The following is a 23,650-nucleotide window of genomic DNA, read 5'->3' as shown; positions in this document are numbered from 1 at the left end:
CTTAATTTGAACAGTGTTTTTAATGAGTGCAGTATATGTTGTAGACTTGCACTCAAATGAACCCAGCTCTTGTCCCTCCCTCTGCCCTGATGAGCGGCTCAGTGAGCGGCTCCTTGGCTGCTTCCTCCTCCGCCTCCCCCTCTTCCTCCTCCCGTTGTCACTCACTGTCGGCTGGAGAAACACGCGTTTTATCCACCGGCCCTGGACCCTCACCTACAGAACAAACAGCAGTAAGTGATGATATCTGGCCCGACATCTTTGACTTCAGTGCAAGCGCTTTTACACAAAAGATCACTTTATTCCCTGCGTTGAAAATGTGTCATTTTGTTGCCGCATATCGCTGTGACGCCGCCTGCCTTAGCCCGTGTTGCTAATGGCTAGTTCATTTACCCGGCGGTAGCGCAGGTCTCAGTGGGCTAGACAGGGTTGCAAGTACGGCTTTTAATGTTTTTTTATTAACGTTTTGTGTCTTTAAATACACAGTACTCCTCCAGTTTTTATACGCCCACTATTTATTTCACCCAATGCCCCTGAAAAATCGTGACAGTTGTTGGACCTTGAACAAGATGAAGGATGAAAAGTCCTTTAATAAAGGACATTTAGCTGCAGGTCCAAAGCTTATGCATAGTTTTGACATAATCCTGACCACGTCAAAAGATATGGAGGAAACCCAGGTACAAACTAGGGCCATATTTTCTACTGGAGTAGTTTTGATTTTGTTTTTTGCTTCTGTTATATGACAGATAAAGCATTAGTTAGTTAAATGTTTCACACACAGTTGCTGTCATGTCCAAAGTTCAGCTCTGGGGCAATATAGAACCTGAGAAACTGTGCACCTGCCTTAAAGCTCTTCTGTACATTATCCTATATAGTCATATGAAATTCACTCTGACATAGGATTATTAGCGCATAAATATTAATCTTTGTATTTCCACAATGACAAATACTGCATTATTGTTTTAAGTCTTTCTCCTGGAACCCAAGAGCTGTCACCCTACACATGCTGTTGGCTTATTATGTCTTTGCAAAAGTACAGTTTTTTGTTTAGGCCTACTTTGAATTAAAATCTGAAGTACTTTGGTTTAATGAGTGGTGGTGAGTAATTCATTCACTGCTTGGGGTGGTCTTCACCACAAATTATGGATTTGTATTTGTTGGAAAAATTCTGATAATCAGGCTTGGTGGTCAGACTTATTTTTTGTGTGTGTTTTGTTTTTTTATTGTGAGAATCAAATGAAATTGTGTTTGGAAACCTCCTTAAACCAGCCCCACCGACCATTTGGTCAAAATACAGCTGAAGTCTCTCTACTCTCTCTCCTCTGCTCCATGTTACAAAAGTTGTGGACCACGTTTAAGTCCAACCGCAGACCAAGGTGAGTAAAATTTTGTGCACAGCTGTTTCATTTCAATACATCTCTAACTTGGCACAGGCTTACACATTGCAAAAACATGTAATGTTTACTTATTTTTCTCTGTAGTTGTCATATCTATTAGGTGCATCCTTTTATGTTATACACAGACATGCGCGCCACTTCAAAAGTTCTGAATTAAAAAAAAAAAACTATTTCTTTTCTACTTAAGTACAAAACATTTTCATTTCATTAACTCGATTTTCTTTTATGTACATGCAATCACACTTTAATATACGCAAGTGTCATATCCATAGTTCTTGGAAACTTGTCATGTGCATGCACCATGTCTTTTTTTCCGTATCTTTATTTGTCTTCTAGAATTTACTTGGAATTAAATGGCATTGGAATGATGGCAGTTCCATCATTTTCATTTTAGGAACGAATTAAATGTGAGGACTTCAATAAAATTACTTTGAAGTCCTCACATTGTATTGTCATGATTTAATATTATTGATATTCATTGTTCATTGTTTTCCGGTTTGTTTTGTTCCATAAAAGGCATGTGAATATCCTGATTTGTATTTAATCTGTAGTCAAGCTCTCCCATAAGCCCTTGGTAATTTTGTTTTTGTTTCAATCTACAGATAAGAGATAATGTCCAAGAATATCACTCCTGACACTGAGCAGTCAGAGCACGAGGAGCGACCCTGCTTTGCTCAGTCTGTTAAGGGAAGTCGGGACAAGTCGAACCCAGGACAAAGAAATGGAGAGACCTCCTCCTCTCCGGAAAGCCTAAATGGTGATGGGAACTGCAGCTCAAAATCCCGCCGGCGGAGAAAACGCACTTCCAATGCTGAAAGTGGCCCTGATGTTAAAGTTAATAAAACCAAGAGTGAAGTACAAACGCCGAGCGGCCAGTCTTGTTTCTCCTCTCCAGGTTTGGCTGAGCTGCAGTCCGAGTGTGCCAATGTCTGGTTTGAACGCAGCCTGTATGAGCGAGCAGAAAGTCTGTACCAGTGTTGGTTAGCCAGCACCTCAAACATCACATTGCCCACCGCGTCTGTGCCGACTAGCAATCCTCAATCCACTGCGTCAAATGCAGCTCCCACTTCTCCTTCAACTCCAGCATGCCGCCACAGTGATCACGTTGCTTGCCATCATATCGTGCAGTCAGTGTGGGTCAACAAAAACGCCTTTGACCAAGCAGAATGCCAGTTTGTTCAATCCATGCAACCATCGATTCCAAACTCTCTGAACATCTCACCCTCACCTGAACGCGCCGTGACATCCAGGACTCCCGATGAAGGATACCAGTCTCTCGCCCCTACTCCAGCCACGCCTGTTGTCCCTCAAGAAGTGGTCACGCCAACTCGACAGTCGATAAACGGACTGCCTCGTGTCCCTGTGGAGCTACTGCGAGATGTTTGGTTGGAGAAACCGCAGTACGATCGGGCCGAAGCCGCCTTTTACCAAAATCAGTGCAGTAACAATTCATCCAAGAGATCTGCGTGCCCCTCCACATCCAGGAACAGCGACCACCCCCAAAGTCTTGTCGAGGAGGAAGAAGACGAGGAGGAAGAGGAGGCCGTGGTGGAGGAAAAGCGCGTAGTGTCGCAATGTAAGGCAGAAGTGTTCCTTGCGCTTCATCCTATTCAAGAGGAGGAGGAGCCGGCTGAGGTCTCGGACAAAGAGGAGGCACCAGTGTCAGGAGTCTGCTATTTCCTTCATCCAGACAGTGAGCGGCCATGGCTGGACAAGTGTCGATATGATGCAGCTGAGATACGATTCTACAGTAACCATAAAGAAGGGGCCAAAGTGGCAAAGAGGCGGGACGCAGATGCCTCACCCGCCTCTTCCAATACCACACCGAGGGACAAGTATGGCAACAGTCACAATATGGAGCTGCTCTTGCTGTTTTCTCATTTTCAACCCATTATATTATTATGAATTCTTTTTATTTGTATTCTTCTGTTTGTGTTCACCTTACACAATTCTTGTTTGAGCAAATTGTTATATTTATCTTCATCATAAATATACTTTATTTATTTTTGATGTGGTCTCTTCATTGGATCATCCATTGAGTAATTTCTTTTTTTCCCAGCATTGTTTGTGCAGCATGCAGCCTTCCATTGCCTGTGCTATCTACTTAACAACTGTGGGTGGATTTTGCTGAAACATTGTTTGATTTGTGTTGCTACTTCTCATTCTAGAACCATGAGTGCACTAGACTTTCTGGCTAAGGAGAAGATCTGGTTTGACAAACCTCGCTACGATGAAGCAGAGAGGCGTTTCTATGAACGGATGAATGGCACCTCAAGCACGTCTCAAAGCACAGGAGTAAGGAGTGTTCCTACTATTTATATTCCCAGCTGTATTGTGTGAACTGATATATTATAACAGAATATTGAAATACTATTCAAGATAAAGTGTTATAAGTTTGCTGACATATGTTTTATTATGCAACTTTTTATGTGAAAATAAAAAAAGTTCATATTGGCGTGTATTTGACCTTGTATTGACCCAGCAGCTGCATGAGTGGTCAGCATGGCATCTTTACTTTCCACTGGAAGGTTTTCATTGCTGATGGACCCTCTCCTGCAGCGTTGTAGAGACCACTGTGATGGAAAGTAAAGGCGCCATGCTAACTAACTAACAGCCGCTGGGTCACCACAAACACAAATATCAACTTTATTTGTTTGCATAAAAAGTAGCATAATGCACCTTTATTTTAAAATGCAGCTTAAAACTAACACCTTTTTAGAGTGAGTAAAATTCATTTACTTTGTTTACAGGATGTTGGTGCCAATTCAATTCTAAAAGACATTGCCAGAGCGAGGGAGAACATCCAGAAGTCTTTAGCCGGAGTAAGTAACATGTTTTCTGAAAAACATGGGGCATACATTTTTTTTGTGTGTAAAATGTAGTTGAAGCAGTACTAAGTAACTCGTGCCCCTAGAGGCCATAAGCGCCACTGCAGGTGTCATCGCAATGTTGCAATTTTGTACTCATTAATTGTCCGTGAGAGTAAATACTCCGTTGACAGAAAAGACAAAGGGAGAGAGGGATATTGTACATCCAGTTACACAATGGAGATAAAAAATATTTCACTCAAACTTGGCTGTAAATACTGTTTAAGTGGCGCTCGCCCGCAGTTAGCTTTGCCCGTTAGCCTGTTAGCTTCTTCTTCTTGATTCCATTAGTGTATATTGATGACCCGGTGGCAGCGAAGTTGCAATTGTGGTTTTCTGGCCAGAGACACCAGGGGGAGATGAAAGATCCCATCCCAGTAACACTTGTATTACCCCCAGAGGGACTACGAAAAGGATTTATTAGGGTTTATTTATTAAAGCTACTTAGTACTGCTTTAACATTTAAAGAGCAATAATGAGCAATGTGATAAAATGTTGATGGGGCAGGCAATTAAAATCAAATCTGGATCTGATCCCTGTGACAATCAACCAATTTGGAGACATTGTCAAATCACGTGTCAGTGCTTTTAGTTTGAATGCAGCTTGATATGCCTATTGCTCACCCATAAATTAAAATAAATCCCACCCTATCTTAGCTGAAGAATGCACTGAGTCACCCTGCCCTGAAACATGAACAGTCAGTAAGTGCTGTATCAGTTTGCCTTGGAAGCATGAAATTCAGCTACAGTTTTTAACCATTCTCAGTTCCCAGCATGTAGAACTCTATGAATTTAATGCAGCAAGTTCATAACCTGGCTAACGCCATGCTGCTGTGTGCGCTCGAATCATTTCGAACTGCACAGCAGCCTGGGGACCATGGCTGAAATTTTCTCATGGATTTGGGAACCAATCACAGAACGAGGAGGGACGGCAAGATGATGACGAGCTATTCGATATAGGGAAGCTTGTAGTTTATTTACGGATTTAAAAAAATAATAATTTACGGATCGAACATGACAGCACCAGACGCGACGCAATTTTTCGATCTAGCTTTTGGCTGAGTTCTAAATAGTTTAGCTCGAAAGTTTACAGCGGGTACGTCATACGTCATCGGATACGATGATACGGCTATGGACGATCGTAAACCACACCTCTCCTACGAGAAAATGAATTGGTGGTCCCCAGACTAAATATCACTTGTGATTTTAGTCTGGCGTTAGCCAGGCTAGCAAGTTCATGCAATAATAATTAATATGGCATTTTGGCCATTTGTCTCTGACACGCTTTAGCTCTTGGTGTGTGTTTTTCATAACCTTCAACGTCATATGCAAAATTTGAAGATTCAGTAGCTACTTTGTTTTTAGACACAGAAATAGTTATAGTTTCTTGGTTTGGCAAAAAAAAAAGCTTTATTATGGGCATATGACTATTCCCCTTTTTTTCTGCAGACTCCAAGTACCAACAGCAATAATGCAACAGATCAAAATGAAGTTATCTCTCGCATCAAAAACCTGGAACATGAGAATGAGAGCCTATACAAAGGTATGTCTGTTTTTTGTGTATTTTTTTTTTTTTTTTTTAGCTTTTTCCGATAAATTGTTTAACAGTGACGTGCAGTCAGGGAGGCAGGTGAAGCAGTGCCTCACCAGTCATAACCAAGTTATTTTTCTCATAAAGCTAATAAATGGTAATAAATCATTTGATGATGTTGGAGTGTTTTGTGGTTAAAAACTCAAATCTGCTTTATCTGTTGAGGATATCATAAAGAGCTGCGGCGAACCACTATGGGACCCACACACTGACCTCTAAAAACCTAAAATACGTTTCAAATTTTTGTTGTTGTTGGGGCACTGATTTTTAATCATCTGGATAAAGAATTAGCTGCATGAACGAGCATGTTTAACTGGTTAAACTTACTTTAAACTGAGTTTTTATAAGACCTCGCACTGTCACTGTTGATGTGATTGGGGCATTGTGTCTGTGCAGCACATTTCTACACCAGGTATGGATTTATAATGTTTAAGCCCATCAGTTGTATTTCACTGCACATTTTAAGAGAGCCGTTTTACATGTAAAGGAATGATTAAAAGTGACAACTTCATTGACTTTGAGAATAGATAAATGATGTTGGCAATAGACTATCTTTCAAAGAACAACAAAGGATCACACTGTCAAAGCCTGTTCATAAAGAGTGTGTGGTTTGTGCCCCAGGGGCTGCATGTGCTCTCTCATAATTTATTTTTAATATTAATTACAAAACAGTAAGATTTTTCCTGGCGAAGGTTCTAATTTGATTGTAAAGAAAATTTACACTGCTACCATGGTGAAAGTTCATCGAGTTTTTGTTAGAGCCTGGAACACTGTGTCCCACCAGCTGCGGGACTCCTCACACACCCCTCATCTTTCATATCATATAGTGGTGATTGTTATAATCTTGTGTTTTACCAGTGGTGGAAGACCTCAGAGCAGCACTTTCTAAACTGGAATGTCGAGTTGCGGTTCTAGAGAAATCTCCTGCACCTGTCACTCCAGCTCCCACTATCCCTGTTCCTTACACCAATGTAAGTTTGTTCAAGCAGTCTTGAAAATGGTTAGTAAATGGGCATAAACAATACCTGTAACAATTTGTTGGGCAATTTAGGGCACTATCGTTGAGCAGAAGAGCAGCACGCCTGTTGTAAAAGAGGACGACGATGACGACGACGACGATATTGACCTCTTCGGCAGTGATGAAGATGAGGAGGCAGACCAGATCAAAGAACAACGGTTAAAGGAATATGCAGAGAGAAAAGCAAAGAAGCCCACCATCATTGCAAAGTCTTCGATCTTACTTGATGTCAAACCTGTACGTCTGATTAGTGCTTGCTTTTGTTTGAACTATTCTTTCTTATTAATGCAGTTCTCTAAAGCTGACTTTAATTGTCTATGTATATTTTAGTGGGACGATGAAACAGACATGGTAAAGCTTGAAGAGTGTGTACGCTCAGTGCAAGTGGATGGCCTCTTATGGGGCACATCCAAGCTGGTTCCTGTGGGCTACGGCATCAAAAAGCTCCAAATTGCTTGTGTGGTGGAAGACGACAAGGTTGGAACGGACTTGCTGGAGGAAGAAATTACCAAATTTGAAGATTTTGTAAGTACTTGCTGTCCGAAAATAAACTGTAGATGTTTGAGTGTCTTAAAATTAATCTTTACTGTCTTTATGCTTGTGCTTTTCAGGTCCAGAGTGTTGATGTTGCTGCCTTCAACAAGATCTGATTTAAAAGTCTGCTTTCATTCATTCTTCGTCATGCCTTGTTTCTGTGCCCATGTCAACCGTCAACAAAAATAAAACCTCTTGCACTGTTCCATCACTTTATGGTTCTGTGTAGTTAATAACATACAATTATTTTACAGTCGCATTCTGCTATAGCCTACTGTCATTTACTATTGCTCAATATTGGTTTAATTTTAGAGGTCAGCCTTATTGTTAAACTTGTAGTTAAGACTACTGAAATGGGGTGGGGGATTGCAATCTGTGCAGTCTGACTCAAATATGTTGTTCACGACACGTGCATAGAAAAATAAAAAAAAATCCGTGGGCTACCGATTGTCAACGATGCAGACTTGTCACTCATTTGGCACTGTTGCCATGATGAAATGCCATCTTTATAACCTTGCAAGGGTGAACCTGAGGCTGTGCCTATTGTTAACGCTGAAAAAATGTAAATGCCCCCTCAATGATCTATAGGGGGTTACTGTTGTTAAACATTTGCAAAGAGGTGGTGTCAGCCCAACCCCCTTAGTAGTAGGCCCATTGAAAATGCACATAGCCTTTGTGCAGAGACTTAACCTTTGCCACTAACGTTATCTGTCTGTTCGGTACAGAGTATTTATATGTTTGGACGGTGAAGAATCGCAGTTACTTATTTTAAACCTCCCTCTTCATAATAATTAATTTGGAAACGCTGTTTGGACATAAGAAAATAAAAAGTAGAATATGCGTCGTGGCTCTTCCTGTTTTACTGCGACACGTGACTGTGTCGGTGTCCAATCAGCTTGCAGAGCAGCTGGGCTCGTAATTTTGAACAGACGGAGAACAGACGTGGTTTGTACTGTGTCTGTGGGTTTGTGACGCTTTGGTTGATTCTCAGAGTCGGGGATTGACGGATTGTACGAAACTGAGCACCCACTGTGTTGTCTTAGCATGTATGGTTAGATTTCAGCAGGTTACTTTAAAACTGTAGCGGTGCTTGACTGAGCTGAAGATGAGTTCACACGTTATAACCCCAGGACCTTATCGAGCAACAAAGCTGGTAAGTTGTTCACACAGTCCAACTGATGCAGGTCGGACGAGGATTTCAGTTTTGTTTCATGTTTGTTTGAAGCAGTGGTTCATACAGTACAAGCAATGGTTTATAAGATTTGTAATTGTAAGTTAAAAATCCTGTACTCGATGTTTTTTTCTTAGTTAGTGTTAGTTAGTGAAGTCCTCCAATGTATTGAATATGCTGTGGTTTGTGGAAAAAGACTGTCCGTGTCATTATAAAGTATTTTGTCAATTCTAGCTTGCAGGCTTTGTTAGTATTACTGTAAGTGACCCTGAAAGTTGTGAAACAGGCTTTTATTGAACTGTTAAACTCATCCCTGTGAAGAATCATAATCAAGGGCACTATTCATGCACAAGGCAGTTCAAAGTGCTTCACAGTTACATAAACTTACATGAAGACAGATCAAATCAACCCATAAAGCATCAATATAATTAAAAATTACATTAGAATAAAATGTAAAATGTGTTATGTCAGAAATGTGTTAGGAAAGCTGGGAACGAGTCACTCCCTGTTTCTTTGTCGTAAACAAAAAGGGAAAGAAAAAAACAGGTATAGGACCTTCAAGTTCTTATTCAAATATCCCAATGCCATGATGCTATTTTTTCTACTTTTCAAAGTGAATATATTTAGAAGACATTTTATCTGGCAATTTGTTCTCACTCTACATTTGGGATTTGCATCCACCACAGCATAGTCATAAAGAATGAACGTACTCGATTTTCAGTGCTTTACCATCTTCTGTGTGCTGATCCTAGTGGAATGAGGTGACTCGTCTCTTTCGTGCTGGAATGCCTCTAAAGAAACACAGACAGAATTTCAGACATCATACTTCATGCTTCACTGCCACTGCTGCTGTGGACTGGCTACATCAACTTCTACGCAACAACAACAATTTTGGCCCCGATGTGACGAGACAACAGACTGTGCAGCTTTTGAAGAAGTTTTTGAAGAACCATGTGATCGAAGACGTTAAAGGTCGCTGGGGAACGGAGGACCTGGAGGACAATAATGTGCTTTACAGGTAATTAACTTATTTGATTATTATTGATGATGTCCTTCATGGCATCCATTGAAAAATACTTGGTATGTAAAGATTAAGTTGAAGTCTGAATGATATACTTTGTTACAGATTCCCCTCTTCTTCAACCTTAAAACCTATCCCATGTCCATCGCAAGTTCCAGGATCAGCCAAGAAAAGGCTCTCTATCAGAGACAAAGATGGTTTCTTTAAGTTCAGAACAATCAAAAAACAGGAAAAAGACACACAGGTAAAATAAAATAAAAATGCAAATAAAGATTGCTTCACCGTTTTAATCTATCTCCAAGTTGATGTTTTGTTTTGTTTTTCAGGAAAATGTGGACCCTGCTCTCCAAACAAAAGGGGATGGAACGGAGCATATGTCACAGAGGCGACAGCTGACCGTGGAAGATGAACATGAGATCTGGAAAGATATCACTTTGACCCAGTAAAGATCGGCTAAAAAATGAGCACTGAAATAGGGCTGAAACAACTAATCGATTAAACGTCAACTAATTCATTATTGAAATAGTTGACATCTATTTTAGTTATCGATTAATCGTTTTCTAGACTCAAATAGAGCAAAAATGACATGAAAATGGTGTACTTTTGATAAAAACTACGGTGTGTCTATCACTATATGTAGTGTTAGACACACCCTGTCTCACCCTACATATAGACAGGGTATGTAGTGTTTTGTACATTGTACGTTTCATACATATCTGTCTGTGTTCAGAAAGCAGAATTAGCACTTCAAGCCTCCAACAAACATTTATTTTTCTCCATCAACATGTCCTTAAGCGGCACCACTTTTATGTGATCACCATTCACAGCCAAGCAATTAATCGATTAATCGTAAAACTATAAATATTCGTTAGTTGCAGCCCTACACTGAAAGCTATCTGTGAATATTGAACCTCTTTTTTTTTTTTTTCTTCTTGCGCTCCAGCTTACAGAGGATCCTGGGCGTTGCGTCACTCGATGAAGTGTTAGATCACCGCTCTGTGAATCCGCAAAACATTATCCATAATATGACCAAAGTTAACAAACATGGAGTGGTTACACTGGATGACAAAATAAGTATGTTTAAACAATAAGCAATGACTAAAACAAACCAGTTTTTTTTTTATTTCCATTGGGTTTTATTTTTTGCAGATGACCTTCCACATTGGGTTTTGTCTGCGATGAAAAGTCTGGCCAATTGTAAGTCATATCCACTCACTCAAAGCTCATGAATATAAAAACCATGGCAAGGATGTATGCATTTTGTTTTTCTATAGGGCCAAAGTATGACAGTGCACAGCCATCTTATCCAGGCTTTGAGAGGGATGTCTTTAAAAATGTGTCTGACTACTTCTACAGTCTTCCACAGCCATTGCTCACATTCGAATTGTATGAATTGTTTATCAACGTTTTGGGTAAGTGCACTAACTCCTGATTTACTTGAACATAATTTTTGTACATTTGGTATTACATTATCTATTCCAGCATTTTTTGATATTCATTATTATTTTTGAATTCGGTATATTTAACCTCTAAGGTTTTGGTCCGCTTTGTTGGTGGATTCCTAACAGAAAGTACTAGGGTCTTGTTGTGTGTTTTGGTGTTTGCTTGTTACGTGTTTGTGCAGCCTGTTGTATATGACTGTAAAGTTTGCACTAACCAAACCCTCTCCCTCCCCTACCCTGTCTGCTTGCACTGACATCCTGCCTGCTGTTTGTTTTTCTTCTCCTATCGCTCATCCACTGTGCATTCAGTGTTTTGCGGTTACGTTGCGGCACCTTCTACCTATCAACTTGGAAAGCGGAAGAAGCATGACCTCCCCTCATTCGCCCCTCCAGCCAAGACATCATTTCGCTCCACTGAGTGTCTTCTCTTGTCCCTGCTTCGGCACGGAGGATGTGATGAGACTGAATCCCCGATGAGAGAGGTGCTTGGGTTGACCCTGCAGACCCGACAGTCGGCTCTTAGAGGAGCTGCTGGTGGCATAGCTAATGCTCAGATAGGAGGAAGCTGTATAAACCTTAGCACCACAGATTCTTTAAGACCCTGGACCAGAAGTTGCTCCTTAGAGACCATTTTAAGTGACTCGGGTCAGAAACAACTTTTTCAGTCTTGTGACAGCCTGGCATCATCTATCTCAAACCTTCAGAATGAAGGTTCTTCACTTACAACACCCAGTAGTTCCACATACTTGACATGCAATTCTACACCTGGTACCTTTGACGGTGCCCCAGAAGCACATTCCAGAAAAGGACTGTCCCTGGCTTCTATGAAAGGCCTTAGATCAGCTCAGAGGATTCGCCCCTTGAGGCCTCACAGTGTGGGAAGTTGTTTGGATATTGTTGTGGAAACTGCAGAGGAAGAAGCTAAAGAGAGCAAGCTTTCAGCACGAGCAGCCAGCTGTCTTAATGTGAGCACGCCAGCTGCCCAGCAAGCCCCCTCCTTCTTGCCCTCCTGTCCTGCTTTCCCCTCTTCCGCTCTTGCCAAAACACAAGGGTCCTCTATTGCATCAGGACCCCGACCTGCCTCCAGTACCTCCAATCTGCAGACCCCTCGAGCTCCTTCTATCCCACGCCGCTGCATCAGCTCACTGGATGTGTCCAAGCCACCACGCCCTTTGTCACTGTTCAAACGGCCTGTCTGTGCGTCTGCAAGTCACTCTCAGCCCCCCCATTCCAAATCTGAGAACAGTAAGATCCTTCGTTTATCTGTCTTTGCTTGAGTTTGTCTAATCACACTAACATCATCTAACTATTTAACTACGAGCATGCTGAATGTTTTGTCGTAGCAATATTAGGAGCTCTCACAATTGCTCATGGGCTGCAAACTTTTTTATATAATGCTCAGTGATCCATTGGTAATACAGTAGTTAAATTACGCCCTTACAGAACACTAAATATGGCAGTAGTGGACTTCACCTAAAAGGCTTGTCCTGCCATTTACAAAATATAATAATTTAAATATTGCCTTAAAATTGTCCTGACCTTCCTTTTTCCATTTTCAATCCATTCATCCATACTCATACTCATCATATGTATGGATGAATGTGACCAGAGTGCAAGCTAACCTGGTCTTAATGCTTTTTTTGTCATGTCTCATTACAACTGTTTGACTCTGTTTATATAGGCCTTCTACATCCTCATTGTGAACGGGTTGCCATTGAAGCCCTGCAGCTGTGCACGCTCCTGTTGCCGCCCGCGTCCCGCCGTAAACTACAGCTACTGATGAGAATGATGTCACGGATCAGCCAAAATGTGGACATGCCCCGCCTTCACCCTGCCATAGGCACTCGCACACTGGTGAGGACAAATACAACTGTCTGCTCTCGATGTCTGTTAAGGAATTGGTTGTAACCCCCTGTTTTTCTTAGATGGTCCACACCTTCTCCGGCTGTTTACTTGGCAGTGCCGAGGAATGTGATTTGGATGAGCTCTTGGCGACTAGATTGGTGTCATTTTTTATGGATCATCAACAAAGCATCCTTTCTGTTCCAGAGTACTTACTTAGTGCTATTGGTGACCATGTCCAGTATCTGCGCACAACTCAGGTACATACTAGGTGTTATTTTGTTTTTTAACAAATACCTCTGTCACTGGTATAGCAAGTTATTGGGCAACATCTATTTGAGATTTACTTTTTTTGTTTTGTTTTGTCTTCTCAGGTCCCAGTGGGCCTGGCTGGTGATGCAGTCAGAGAAGAAGAGGTTTCTGCTCCTCTGCCCATTTATGCCTTCTGTCGTCAGATTAGCGGCGCTGAGTTTGAACAGCAGAAGGTAGAGTCGTCACAGCAGGCCATGGAGGAGTTACTGGAGATACTGCTGACCGACCAAAATATAAGCGAGAAGGACAGGTGCAAAAAACTAAAACGGGTAAGAAATTACAAAAGAAAAAACAAAAAAGCAAGGCCTCCCACGTCATAAATCTCTATTTACATTTAAAAAGCCTTTATTGTGCTGAGCTATAAAATCTTTAAAACATATTGCTGGTTTCTTCCACGCATATCGGCTCCAACAAGTCTTTGTAATGAAGTGAAATTACCTTTGTCTAGACTGAAGAGACATATGACATATGGGACACTTGATTTGAACTGATTTAGATGAGATTCATATGAAAATATCTTCATGTGTGCATTTTCCACTGTATCATTCCACCGGTGCTGTCTCCTGGTGGCATCTAGTGGCGATTTAAAAGACTGCAATTTAACCTTTCAGTCAGACCAAACTCATCACACTAGACCATTCCTTGTATTAACTTAATATATTGTGAATGAATGAATGAATAATATTAATTCAATATAACACAAACTCATATGAACTCAAAATACAACCTGCCATGATTGAGGCAGTTGTGAGCTCAATATCAGATGTGCAGCTCAATACATGTATGTCTTAGTACAAACAATTTTGTTTCACCTTTTGCACATTTTAAATTAGGCTGTCCGAAAAGGAGTGGGGGGAAGTAAACACTTATTTAGTCCCACCCCTTTTAAGTACTGTCAGTCTCTTGTTCTATTTACTTTTTAGGCTTCCTTAAAACAATAATTTGAGCACTGTGATCTAAATCCAAGTTGTCGTATACAGTGTGAATACTACCTACCAATCAACATCTGGTTTACAACACAACAGCTGAACATGAAAAGTCATACATTTTCTTCAGATACATACTTGGTGAATAATAATGGGCTTACAATGAAACTTTAACTTCTGTTTGAAATCCATGTCTGTTTTATTATCAGAAATGTTCCTAATCTTTCATTGCTATTACATCACTAGGCAGCAACAAAAGATAACATGGATGATATATATTCAAGTAATTTTAAAATGTATGTGGTAATGAATTGAGTTGTCAAATGAAATTCTGGTTGTGTTTAGTTTCAGAAGCAGTACCCCGACATCTACAGTCGCCGTGTCCCTTCAACTGCCCAAGTGCGCAAGCCAAAGATAAAACCTCCACTCCTGAACATCAAGAAGACCAAAGTTTTTAGAAATTAAAGTGTTGTTTTTGTACAAAGCTGCACTGAATGCTCATGGAAGGACATACTTTGATTTCCTGTTTTAGTTATAGCGTAATGAGATGTGTCCACTCCAGGAGTCAGTGCTCCTGTTAGGTTGGTCCATAAGCACTGGTCTGAGCCAGTTTCAGGTGACAAAATCACAAGCTGCACAAACAAAGCGGTCTTTCCCAGGAAATGTGCTTAGAGTGAAGCTCTGAGTGTGATGAAGGTAGTGACTGAAACCTTTTTTTTTTTTTTTTTTCAATATCTAGGGCTTTCTGTAAATTCCGTTTGTAAAGGCAGTTATTTCACATCTAATCTGTCATGGGTGAGATTCTCTATATGCAATTATTTTTTGTACTGACTTTTTTTTTTTATTAACAAACATGATATTGGGAGATAATAGATTTGCTAACAGTTTGTAAGCTTAATATTTAGTTTTTTAAATTATTCAGATGTTTATCCTCTAGTATACGGCCTCTTTTGCTTTTCTGATTACTTTTTAAAGTAGAAGTCTTTTGTTGTATTGCCATTACTTGTAAAATGGTTTGCACTCGTTAAGTGTTTTTGTTTTAATGGTTGTTCTTAATGTTTTATTTATATCTATTTAATGGTAAGAAATATCAATATGAGACAGAGGTTTTACACTCCTGAATCTAGTTTTACATTGGTGTAGAACTCAAAGATGTTTAGCCTATACCACGTTTGTTCCAAATTGTTGGCATTTTGAAATAGTACATACTTTTTTATAAAGAAATGTGAAGTACTTGTTTACCTCATGTTTAATTTTGTTACATCTCAACTCATAACCACATTTTTTTGGCATTTACTTTGTTTTCTATGCAATATTCTGGGAAATAAATTGTTTAGTTGCAATAAGATTATTGTGTTTTGAAATTTGTTATTAGCAACTTCAAAAAGAATCTAATCTCATATTTGTGACTTCTTTCAAAATGTGTTTAGCTGCCAGTGGCAAAAGAGAAATGCAAATCTCCTCGGTTCATTTATCATAATGACACAGGACAAAGCATACATCTAGTTAATCATTCGACTCTGACTGGCGTTTCTCCCCCACAGTTAACTAGCCCACATACTTTTCTCAGAACTGTCTGGAAGTAATTAAAGCTGGACTTGTAAAAAAACACACACAAAAAACACTCAATTACAAAATACCCCTAAGGTAATCTATCACACAAACACATTTCAAATTATTTCACTTGTGCATTAATAATAAAGTTTGTTTCGGGCCTGGAAAAGTTGTGTGTTCTGGGTGAGACTGGAGGAAAACCCAGACAAAGATGGCTTGTTTGGCTTTGGGTTTGGTGGTGGCAGGAGGAGGAGGGCTGCAAGAGAGCGGCCCGAAACCAGAGAAGGCTGGCAATGGAGGGGGAGGAGAGTGTGAGGAGGGCTACTTCTTTCCATCCCACACCACAGGAAATCAGAAGGTACAGCCAACGTCCAGCAGCATGGTCAGTCGGTGAGTAAACATTCACCTCTTGTGTGTATCTTTTTACATGAGTTATAAAAGTTCTTTTGGAAGAACAGGGATGTGGTCTTAAGCCTGTGGAATGCATCTTTTTAAATCCTTGTTTAAGCTGAATAGGTTCTCATCTCATTGCACTGAAAAGCAAATTCTTGAGTTAGTGTTTAAAATGTGAAATCCCTTGATTTTAAAACGGATCACAAATCTGAACACAATTCCTGTCTTGAAGTGTGGAGCATCCTGCTGCAGGCTACAAGAAGATTTTTGATTCTGTGGAGGAGCTCAATGAACCCATCGCAGCCACAGTCATTGGTATGAAAGAAGAAAACTTTTGTCTTTGTTTTTGCTGTAGATTTGTAACACACCAAGCACCCCTCCAGGCAACTCTTGATTTTACACTACCCTTGGTACATTGTGCCTGCCAAATTTAGTACAATGTAATGTGCTCTGTAACAATGTATTATAACTTGTACCTATGGGTTACATACACAATGGAATAATATGTATTTGTAGTACCTCGAAAGTACTAACACCCATTATTCCACTGTGTATGTAACCCATAGGTACAAGTTATAATACATTGTTACAGAGCACATTACATTGTACTAAATTTGGCAGGCACAATGTACCAAGGGTAGTGTAAAATCAAGAGTTGCCTGGAGGGGTGCTTGGTGTGTTAGGTACGTGGAGCAGTTAAAATCTCTCTTAAATGCACCCAGTTGAATGTTTCACTGCATTGACCACCAGGTTGTGGCCCTCAATGTGCTATAAGCTTCAATATGCTCTTGAAATACCTGACATATCCTCACAAGGGATTTGTTAGTGGAGTTGACAACACATTTTTGTGTGTCTTTCAGGCACCATCCCATCATGGCTTGGGGGCAGTCTGTTGAGAATGGGTCCAGGTCTTTTTGAGATTGGAAGTGAACCATTTTATCACCTGTTTGATGGACAAGCCATGATTCACAAGTTTGATCTAAAGAATGGTCAGGTGACGTATTACAGAAAGTAAGTCAAAACACTATTGCATATTTCTTGAAAAATTAGAGTCACATCTTTCCACAGGTTTGTGTCCTGATAACAAGTTAATGACATTTTAGTCATTAATTTAATATAAGTTCAATAAATGACCACTTGACAAAGCTGGGCTTCCATCAAGATTGGAATCTTTTTAGCTAGTGAGATAAATAGATAAATAGTGAGCGTAGTAGCCCAAAACCACAACTTCTGCAAATTACCAATGCTCGATTAGCTATAATTGTTTTATTTGCAAAGGAACTACTTTAAAAGCTTATCTGGTTGATTTGAGTTTGAAAAACATCTTGAGAACCTTTTTTTCCAGATGAATCACAATACCGCTTTATACGTAGACTTCCGCTGGGTACTCCGGTTTCCCCTACTACTAAAACATGTACAATAGGCCAGAATGAATGTATTGTGTGAGTGAGTGGTTGGTGGTGGTCACAGGGGTTGATGGCAGACTGGTAGCCTCACCTCTGTTAGTCAACCCCAAGGGCAGCTGCATTTGCACTGAAAATACTTCATTTCTGTCTTCATTTGAAATCATCAGGTTTATCAAGACTGATGCATATGTTCGCAATATGACAGAGAAGCGAGTGGTCATTACAGAGTTTGGCACAACAGCCTATCCTGACCCATGCAAAAATATCTTCTCCAGGTATGCCACACACACTACTGATCTAAAGTTTGGAGTCACAGAACTTGATGACTTGAAAATTAAGACTTTTTTACTTCCCTATTTATGATGCATTTAAATGTATTTGCATGCTTACTTTTGCAGATTCTTTACATATTTCAAAGGCATTGAAGTTACCGACAATTGCATGGTTAACCTCTACCCAGTTGGCGAGGATTTCTATGCTTGCACAGAGACCAACTTCATTACTAAAGTTGACCCTGATTCGCTGGAGACGTTACAGAAGGTAATTGTACAGCATGGTGTGACAGTGTACATTAGGTACTCTATTACTTCCTGTGTTTCAGGTTGACCTGTGTAAATATGTGTCTGTGAACGGGGTGACTGCCCACCCTCACATAGAAGCAGATGGGACACTCTACAACATTGGAAACTGCTTTGGCAAAAACATGAGTCTGGCTTACAATATAATCAAAATCCCGGGACCACAAACAGGTTGATGCAGAAAACAATACAAGAATTTGGCCTAGGTATACGAGAATTCATAGAAGGTCAGTTCATTTGTCTGTTTTTCTAGATAAATCCGACCCCATTGAGAAATCCGAAGTTGTGCTACAACTACCGAGCAGTGAGAGATTAAAGCCTTCATACGTTCACAGGTACTCGGACACAAACTAAATATGTTACTTAAAAGAGCCTCTGTCCTCCTTTCTGTGTGATAATACATTTCAACAAATCATTTCAGTTTTGGCATGACGGACAACTACTTCATATTTGTTGAGCAGCCAGTAAAGATCAACCTGCTAAAATTCCTGTCCTCTTGGAGCATTCGAGGAGCCAACTACATGGACTGCTTTGAGTCCAATGAGAGCATGGGTGTAAGTACAGTACATTAAATAGTTTTTTTTTTTTTAAATAAACATATCTGCTATGCCTTTTTTTTCTATCCCAAAGACCTGGTTTCATCTCGCGACTAAAAACCCAGGTGGTTACTTAGGAACCCACAAATTTCGGACTTCAGCGTTCAATATCTTTCACCACATCAACGCGTATGAGGACCAGGGGTTTGTCGTAGTGGATCTCTGCACATGGAAAGGGTATGTTGTAATGAAATGAACATGACTATTGTTGTATCATTATTGTATTAATCAATTATGGCTATTTCAAACTGTATCTGTTGACAGTCATGATTTTGTGTACAACTATCTATATCTGGCCAATGTGAGAGAGAACTGGGATGATGTGAAGAGGGCGGCGATGAAAGCTCCTCAGCCAGAAGCAAGGCGTTACGTTCTGCCACTGGACATACACCGTGTAGGAGCATCTCACATGTTGTTGTTCAGAGTAATTTGCAGTAGTTTTACCCACATGTATTTGCCTTTTTGTTTCGCAGGAGGAACAGGGAAAGAACCTGGTATCACTGCCTTACACCACAGCCACAGCCGTCCTCAACCGAGACGGGACAGTCTGGCTTGAACCCGAGATTCTGTTTTCCGGACCGAGACAGGGTCAAGAATGATCAAGTCAAGGCATGACAATAACAGGATCGCATTTCATTTTTGTATTTACATTCTTCTTTTCATTTCTACAGCCTTTGAATTCCCGCAAATCAATTACAAGCAGTGCTGTGGGAAGAAGTATTCGTTAGGCCTGGGACTGAACCACTTCATTCCTGATAGAGTACCGTATCTTCTAACGCCTAAAGATCTATATATGTAAAGTCTGGATACATCAGTTTTGTGTTTGTTTACTAGATTGTTAAGATGAATGTTCAGACCAAACAGACTTGGGTGTGGCAGGAGGAGGACTGTTATCCCTCAGAGCCAGTGTTTGTGGCCTCCCCTGAAGCAAAACAGGAGGATGATGGTGCGACACGTGCTTGTAAATGTAATTTCAAAAGTCCATTTCAAAAAAGGTAGTAAAATTGTTGGTGTGTTGCATTTTAGGTGTGCTGCTCAGTATCCTGGTGAAACCTGGGGCTGAGAGACCTGGGTCATTACTGATCCTCAATGCTGCAGACCTGACTGAGGTGGCCAGAGCAGAAGTGGACGTGATCATCCCAGTTACGCTTCACGGCATGTACAAACCCTGAGTCTCCTGTCAAGTGTGAATTTTAACTTGCATTGCATTTTAAATTGCAACCAGATTGTTGATCTTATGGTGCATAAAACGTTCTATTAACGACATAACTGGGACTTCACTTGACTAAAGCGTTGAATTCCAATGAAGACAAAACATAACTTCATGCTGTTATTTTGTGTAAAACATTTATTTTCAATTTTGTTATAGTTTTTCTTTTCAAAATATTTTTTTCCCAAATGATTGTAAGATTAGTTTTTTTAAGCTTATGAAGTGTATTAAATAATAAATCCTAAAAACCAACAGTGTGATTCACATTTTGCTTGAACAATTGCACATAGCCTACTTGGATTACTTGGAGACAATGACATTATTAATTTTCAATTCTTATTTAAAACCGGAGGCACATTTTAGACACATTTTACTCCAACTTTATCAGCGAGCAGAGGTAAGTAAAAAAATAAATAAAAGGCATCAGTTTACAGTCTGAGAATTGTGGAATTTACTTTTTTAGTTGATAGCTGATACTGCTGCTGCTTTATAATATCCAAACAGTCCCTAACCACCTGCAAACAAACATTTGAGTTATATACTTATTGCTTATTTGAATAAAATGGTCAACTCTATAAGAGAAAAATGTTAGCTTTGTACCTTTCTGGTGTCTTGAGGAAGAATAACTCCATCATCCCACAGTCTTCCAGAGGAGAAAAAAGCAGAGCTCTCTTCTTTTAGGCTTGTTTCAAAATTCTCTAGAGTTTCATTGTCAACATCAGGAGTAAACAAGTCTCCTGAATGACTAGGTGCCGTGATGGACACTCTGGCATTTGGCCACAGGAACAGGAAGTTAGGGTCAAAGGACCGACCGCACTGAAAAGAAACAATAATAAATTAGACCCATATGCTAAGGATCGATCTTTTCTCAGTCATAAAAGAATTGAGTGATTTAAAGAGAACAAGAGGACTTGGGCCCATACCATAGCATAGCTGTCAGCACCATGACAGCCGCCAATCACCACAGTGATTTTTGGAACAGAGGCACACGCTACTGCAGACATCATTGAGCCCTGTGCCTTCAGGCGGTTACTGTTGACCTCCGCCTTAAGACATAGAACATCAATTCTCTATGAAAGTTTATTCAAAGTTAGAAATATGGAAACAGTGGCTGTAATATACTTTCTGTGTAGAAAAGGTTGACGCAGATGCAGGCACTGTGTTCTGTAGGAAAAGAAGTGGAATATCTCTCTGGTCACACAACTGGACAAAATGGCTTCCTTTCAGGGCAGCTTCATAAGAAAGTTCTCCATTATTAGCAACTATTCCTACCAAATGACTGCAAGAGAAACAAATTTGCATAATTTAACTTCATCTGTAATGACCAACATTTTAAATATCTGAAGAAAAAAAAAATACCCATGAATCCTTGCAAAGCCTGTAACTAGTGATGTTCCAAAACGAGCCTTGAACTCTTGAAAGCGGCTCCCATCAGTGAGACGACTCACCACCTTTAGAGGGAACAGGACAAGGATTTACAAAATAATTGTACTAAATGTTAATGGCAAGAGAAGTGTATATTTTACCAGTTTAATATCAATAGTGTAATTATAACTGAGGGGAGCGAGGCCTCGAAGCTCCTGTGAACTGAACAGTGGTTCCTCATCTGCTTTCCTCTCAACTCTTTCCTCTTCCTCAGGCAGCAGAAAATTGAAGGTCGATATAATGTTTCTGGTGCACTCATATGCTTCCTTTTCTTCCAACGCAAAGTGGTCAACACAACCACTGACCCTAAAGACCAATTATGACATATATTCAAATTACAATTGATGTAATACTATATAAAAAAAAGTATCACATACTCTGAATGAAGGCGAGCTCCTCCCAAATCCTCAGGAGAGACTTCTTCCCCTGTTGCTGCCTTGACAAGAGGTGGTCCACCTAAAAATATCGTCCCAATCCGGTGAACCATCACTGTCTCCTCTGCCATCGTCGGGATGTAAGCTCCTCCTGCTGTGCATGAACCACAGACCACAGATACCTGGCAAAACACTTATATTTCATATAGACCTAACACTGAGCAAGGTAGGTCAGTTCATGAAACAACACTATCACACAAAAGCATTGGGCATGAGTAAAGTAAATACTTGTAATGTAGTGAATATTTGTAATTAGTAAAGTTACTTACTTGTGGAATTCTTTCAGCTGACATGATGGCTTCATTGTAGAATGTCCTTCCTCCCTGGTTCTTATCGGGGAATATCTCAGACTAAATTAGCAAATAAAAAATAATAATAATTGGCCTCAAAGTTGACAATGCTTCCACAACATTTTTTTTTACCTGCAAAGGCAAAAATGCGCCTCCGGAGTCAACCAGATACACACAGGGTAGGCGATTCTGAAGAGCTACATCCTGGGCCCGCAGCTGTTTCTTGACAGTGATTGGATATGCTGTGCCACCCTTTACAGTGGCATCATTGGCAATGAACACACACCACAGGCCATTGATACGACCGATGCCTGCAGATATTAAAAAAAAAAAAAAAAAAATCGAAAAGATAAATACATTGCATTGCATGTCACAAGAATGCCTTTAACCACAACAAATGAATAGAACCCATCCGCATCAGTTAAAGTAGCAGTCTACAGTAAGTACCAAGATGAAAGACTTGTTTGAGGTTTCTGACCAGTCAGACAGCCAGCTGAAGGAATATCTCCGTAGGGCAGACCCAGCCCTGCAAAAGGGGATAACTCGAGGAAATCCTCGTCATCCAACAGGAGTCGAAGACGATCTCTCACCAGCAACTTCTTATTTCTTTGCGTGTGTCTTGCAATAGCATTGGCTCCTCCACCTTTCTTCACTTTATCACTGTATTCTACATACCTTCAGTAAACCAGGAGTTATGTGTTATTTTAAATATATATTTTCCACAAATAATAAGTAAAATATGTGGAAGATGCGTTACTTTTCGTGACAGATTGCACTGTTTCTGAGATTGGCCTCATACACATGTCTATGGATGGGCTGGAGGGGAAGGTTCAGCACTGGAAAGGCACTAGGCAGACGTTTCTTCCTCTTGGCATCTGTGCTCATGCAGCAGACAGAGCAACTGTGCCAACTGGATGGACTGTGAGGAGAGAGATATTATAATTTTCATATGATGTACTGCATACAATAATACAATATATACATAATCTATTGCTTTATTGGCAGAATGCTCATATGTTGCATTGTACATGAATATATGCATACATTTAGGCATACTCACCGGTGTTTTACATGAGATGGCTGAATGACAGGTAACACAAGAACTTGTTGAGAACATCTGGAGTTGAAAAAATTCCTTGGAGGAAAAAGACACCCAGTAGTTATAACTGGAAATTATTCTCAAAGGTCCAAAGCATTAAAAATATCACATGACCACATTTCCAGTAGTCATCTAATTATCATGTAACTTCAGTAATGCACTGAATATTTCACGCATGATTTAAATATTTGAGTCATGAGTAAATCAGGTCAAAGTTACAACCAAGACTTGACTGTGCCAAAGGTCGTAGAGAAATCCCAATGATCAAACAACTCATGCTTCTTCTTACCTTACGATGCAGCGGTACATGTCCGGACACGTATGATAACTTTGACATAAACTGTCGTCTGAAATAGAGTTAATCAAAGTAAAAAGGGCTTTAGCCTGTGTTCTTCTTTGTGTTGTTTACGCGAGTGGTTTGTACATCTATGTTCGTGACGCGCAGGCGAATCATCGCCCCCTGTCGGTCAAACTGCCTCAAACGCTAATATGCAGTGACAAACCTTTGGCACAAGGGGGAGCTGTCCACCTTAAACTCACTCAGAACA

The 23,650-nt window shown here is 40.2% G+C and overlaps 4 protein-coding genes across 5 annotated transcripts; 3 read left to right on the top strand and 1 right to left on the bottom strand.

Moving 5' to 3' along the window:
• The first annotated feature begins 108 nt into the window (after window positions 1-108).
• Window positions 109-7,614, top strand: LOC306976620 (elongation factor 1-delta-like). 2 transcript variants are annotated; one of them, XM_079574612.1, is made up of 10 exons: window positions 109-230; window positions 1,339-1,373; window positions 1,997-3,229; window positions 3,563-3,689; window positions 4,145-4,216; window positions 5,710-5,803; window positions 6,710-6,822; window positions 6,903-7,106; window positions 7,200-7,394; window positions 7,481-7,614. In XM_079574612.1, exons 3-10 carry the CDS (start codon window positions 2,007-2,009, stop codon window positions 7,517-7,519), a joined length of 2,067 nt encoding a protein of 688 aa, XP_079430738.1. In that variant the 5' UTR covers window positions 109-230; window positions 1,339-1,373; window positions 1,997-2,006; the 3' UTR covers window positions 7,520-7,614. The 2 variants fall into 2 exon arrangements, with proteins under 2 accessions (XP_079430738.1, XP_079430739.1); XM_079574613.1 differs by lacking the exons at window positions 1,339-1,373; window positions 1,997-3,229 and having other exon boundaries at window positions 115-230.
• A 229-nt stretch (window positions 7,615-7,843) lies between these two features.
• On the top strand, window positions 7,844-14,590 carry depdc1a (DEP domain containing 1a). Its single transcript, XM_079574534.1, has 12 exons — window positions 7,844-8,556; window positions 9,327-9,592; window positions 9,701-9,839; window positions 9,922-10,037; window positions 10,539-10,669; window positions 10,745-10,792; window positions 10,870-11,007; window positions 11,347-12,282; window positions 12,719-12,891; window positions 12,963-13,139; window positions 13,254-13,460; window positions 14,463-14,590. Exons 1-12 carry the CDS (start codon window positions 8,509-8,511, stop codon window positions 14,580-14,582), a joined length of 2,499 nt encoding a protein of 832 aa, XP_079430660.1. The 5' UTR covers window positions 7,844-8,508; the 3' UTR covers window positions 14,583-14,590.
• A 140-nt stretch (window positions 14,591-14,730) lies between these two features.
• On the top strand, window positions 14,731-20,045 carry LOC306976566 (retinal Mueller cells isomerohydrolase-like). The gene is made up of 15 exons (XM_079574540.1): window positions 14,731-14,813; window positions 15,917-16,061; window positions 16,297-16,379; window positions 16,925-17,075; window positions 17,638-17,745; window positions 17,869-18,010; window positions 18,072-18,219; window positions 18,302-18,383; window positions 18,470-18,602; window positions 18,679-18,821; window positions 18,909-19,038; window positions 19,118-19,232; window positions 19,316-19,404; window positions 19,479-19,590; window positions 19,671-20,045. Exons 2-15 carry the CDS (start codon window positions 16,051-16,053, stop codon window positions 19,814-19,816), a joined length of 1,593 nt encoding a protein of 530 aa, XP_079430666.1. The 5' UTR covers window positions 14,731-14,813; window positions 15,917-16,050; the 3' UTR covers window positions 19,817-20,045.
• Window positions 20,046-20,152: 107 nt separating this feature from the next.
• LOC306976564 (biotin-dependent 3-methylcrotonyl-coenzyme A carboxylase beta1 subunit) lies at window positions 20,153-23,529 on the bottom strand. Its single transcript, XM_079574536.1, has 13 exons — window positions 23,392-23,529; window positions 23,064-23,138; window positions 22,761-22,922; window positions 22,482-22,678; window positions 22,136-22,314; window positions 21,983-22,063; window positions 21,657-21,835; window positions 21,381-21,585; window positions 21,214-21,305; window positions 20,977-21,133; window positions 20,778-20,900; window positions 20,455-20,670; window positions 20,153-20,369 (listed from the first exon to the last, which is right to left on the bottom strand). Exons 1-13 carry the CDS (start codon window positions 23,409-23,411, stop codon window positions 20,283-20,285), a joined length of 1,773 nt encoding a protein of 590 aa, XP_079430662.1. The 5' UTR covers window positions 23,412-23,529; the 3' UTR covers window positions 20,153-20,282.
• Window positions 23,530-23,650: the final 121 nt, after the last annotated feature.

Source organism: Gobius niger, assembly GCF_951799975.1.
Source record: "Gobius niger genome assembly, chromosome: 17".
NCBI lineage: Eukaryota > Metazoa > Chordata > Actinopteri > Gobiiformes > Gobiidae > Gobius > Gobius niger.
This window is presented reverse-complemented; position numbering and strand designations above follow the sequence as displayed.

Bases quoted from the DNA above. Each gene is read 5' to 3' on its own strand.
- LOC306976620 (XM_079574612.1), top strand. From the start codon at position 2,007: ATGTCCAAGAATATCACTCCTGACACTGAGCAGTCAGAGCACGAGGAG. The intron at 6,823-6,902 runs GTAAGTTTGTTC...TGGGCAATTTAG, and splicing joins TCCCTGTTCCTTACACCAAT to GGCACTATCGTTGAGCAGAA. The intron at 7,395-7,480 runs GTAAGTACTTGC...TGTGCTTTTCAG, and splicing joins TTACCAAATTTGAAGATTTT to GTCCAGAGTGTTGATGTTGC.
- depdc1a (XM_079574534.1), top strand. From the start codon at position 8,509: ATGAGTTCACACGTTATAACCCCAGGACCTTATCGAGCAACAAAGCTG. The intron at 9,840-9,921 runs GTAAAATAAAAT...TTTGTTTTTCAG, and splicing joins AACAGGAAAAAGACACACAG to GAAAATGTGGACCCTGCTCT. The intron at 13,461-14,462 runs GTAAGAAATTAC...GGTTGTGTTTAG, and splicing joins GGTGCAAAAAACTAAAACGG to TTTCAGAAGCAGTACCCCGA.
- LOC306976566 (XM_079574540.1), top strand. The intron at 18,220-18,301 runs GTTGATGCAGAA...CTGTTTTTCTAG, and splicing joins AATCCCGGGACCACAAACAG to ATAAATCCGACCCCATTGAG. The intron at 19,233-19,315 runs GTCAAGAATGAT...TCATTTCTACAG, and splicing joins GTTTTCCGGACCGAGACAGG to CCTTTGAATTCCCGCAAATC.
- LOC306976564 (XM_079574536.1), bottom strand. From the start codon at position 23,411: ATGTACCGCTGCATCGTAAG. The intron at 22,064-22,135 runs GTAAAAAAAAAT...TTGCTAATTTAG, and splicing joins GCGCATTTTTGCCTTTGCAG to TCTGAGATATTCCCCGATAA. The intron at 21,836-21,982 runs GTAAGTAACTTT...GTGTTTTGCCAG, and splicing joins CAGCTGAAAGAATTCCACAA to GTATCTGTGGTCTGTGGTTC.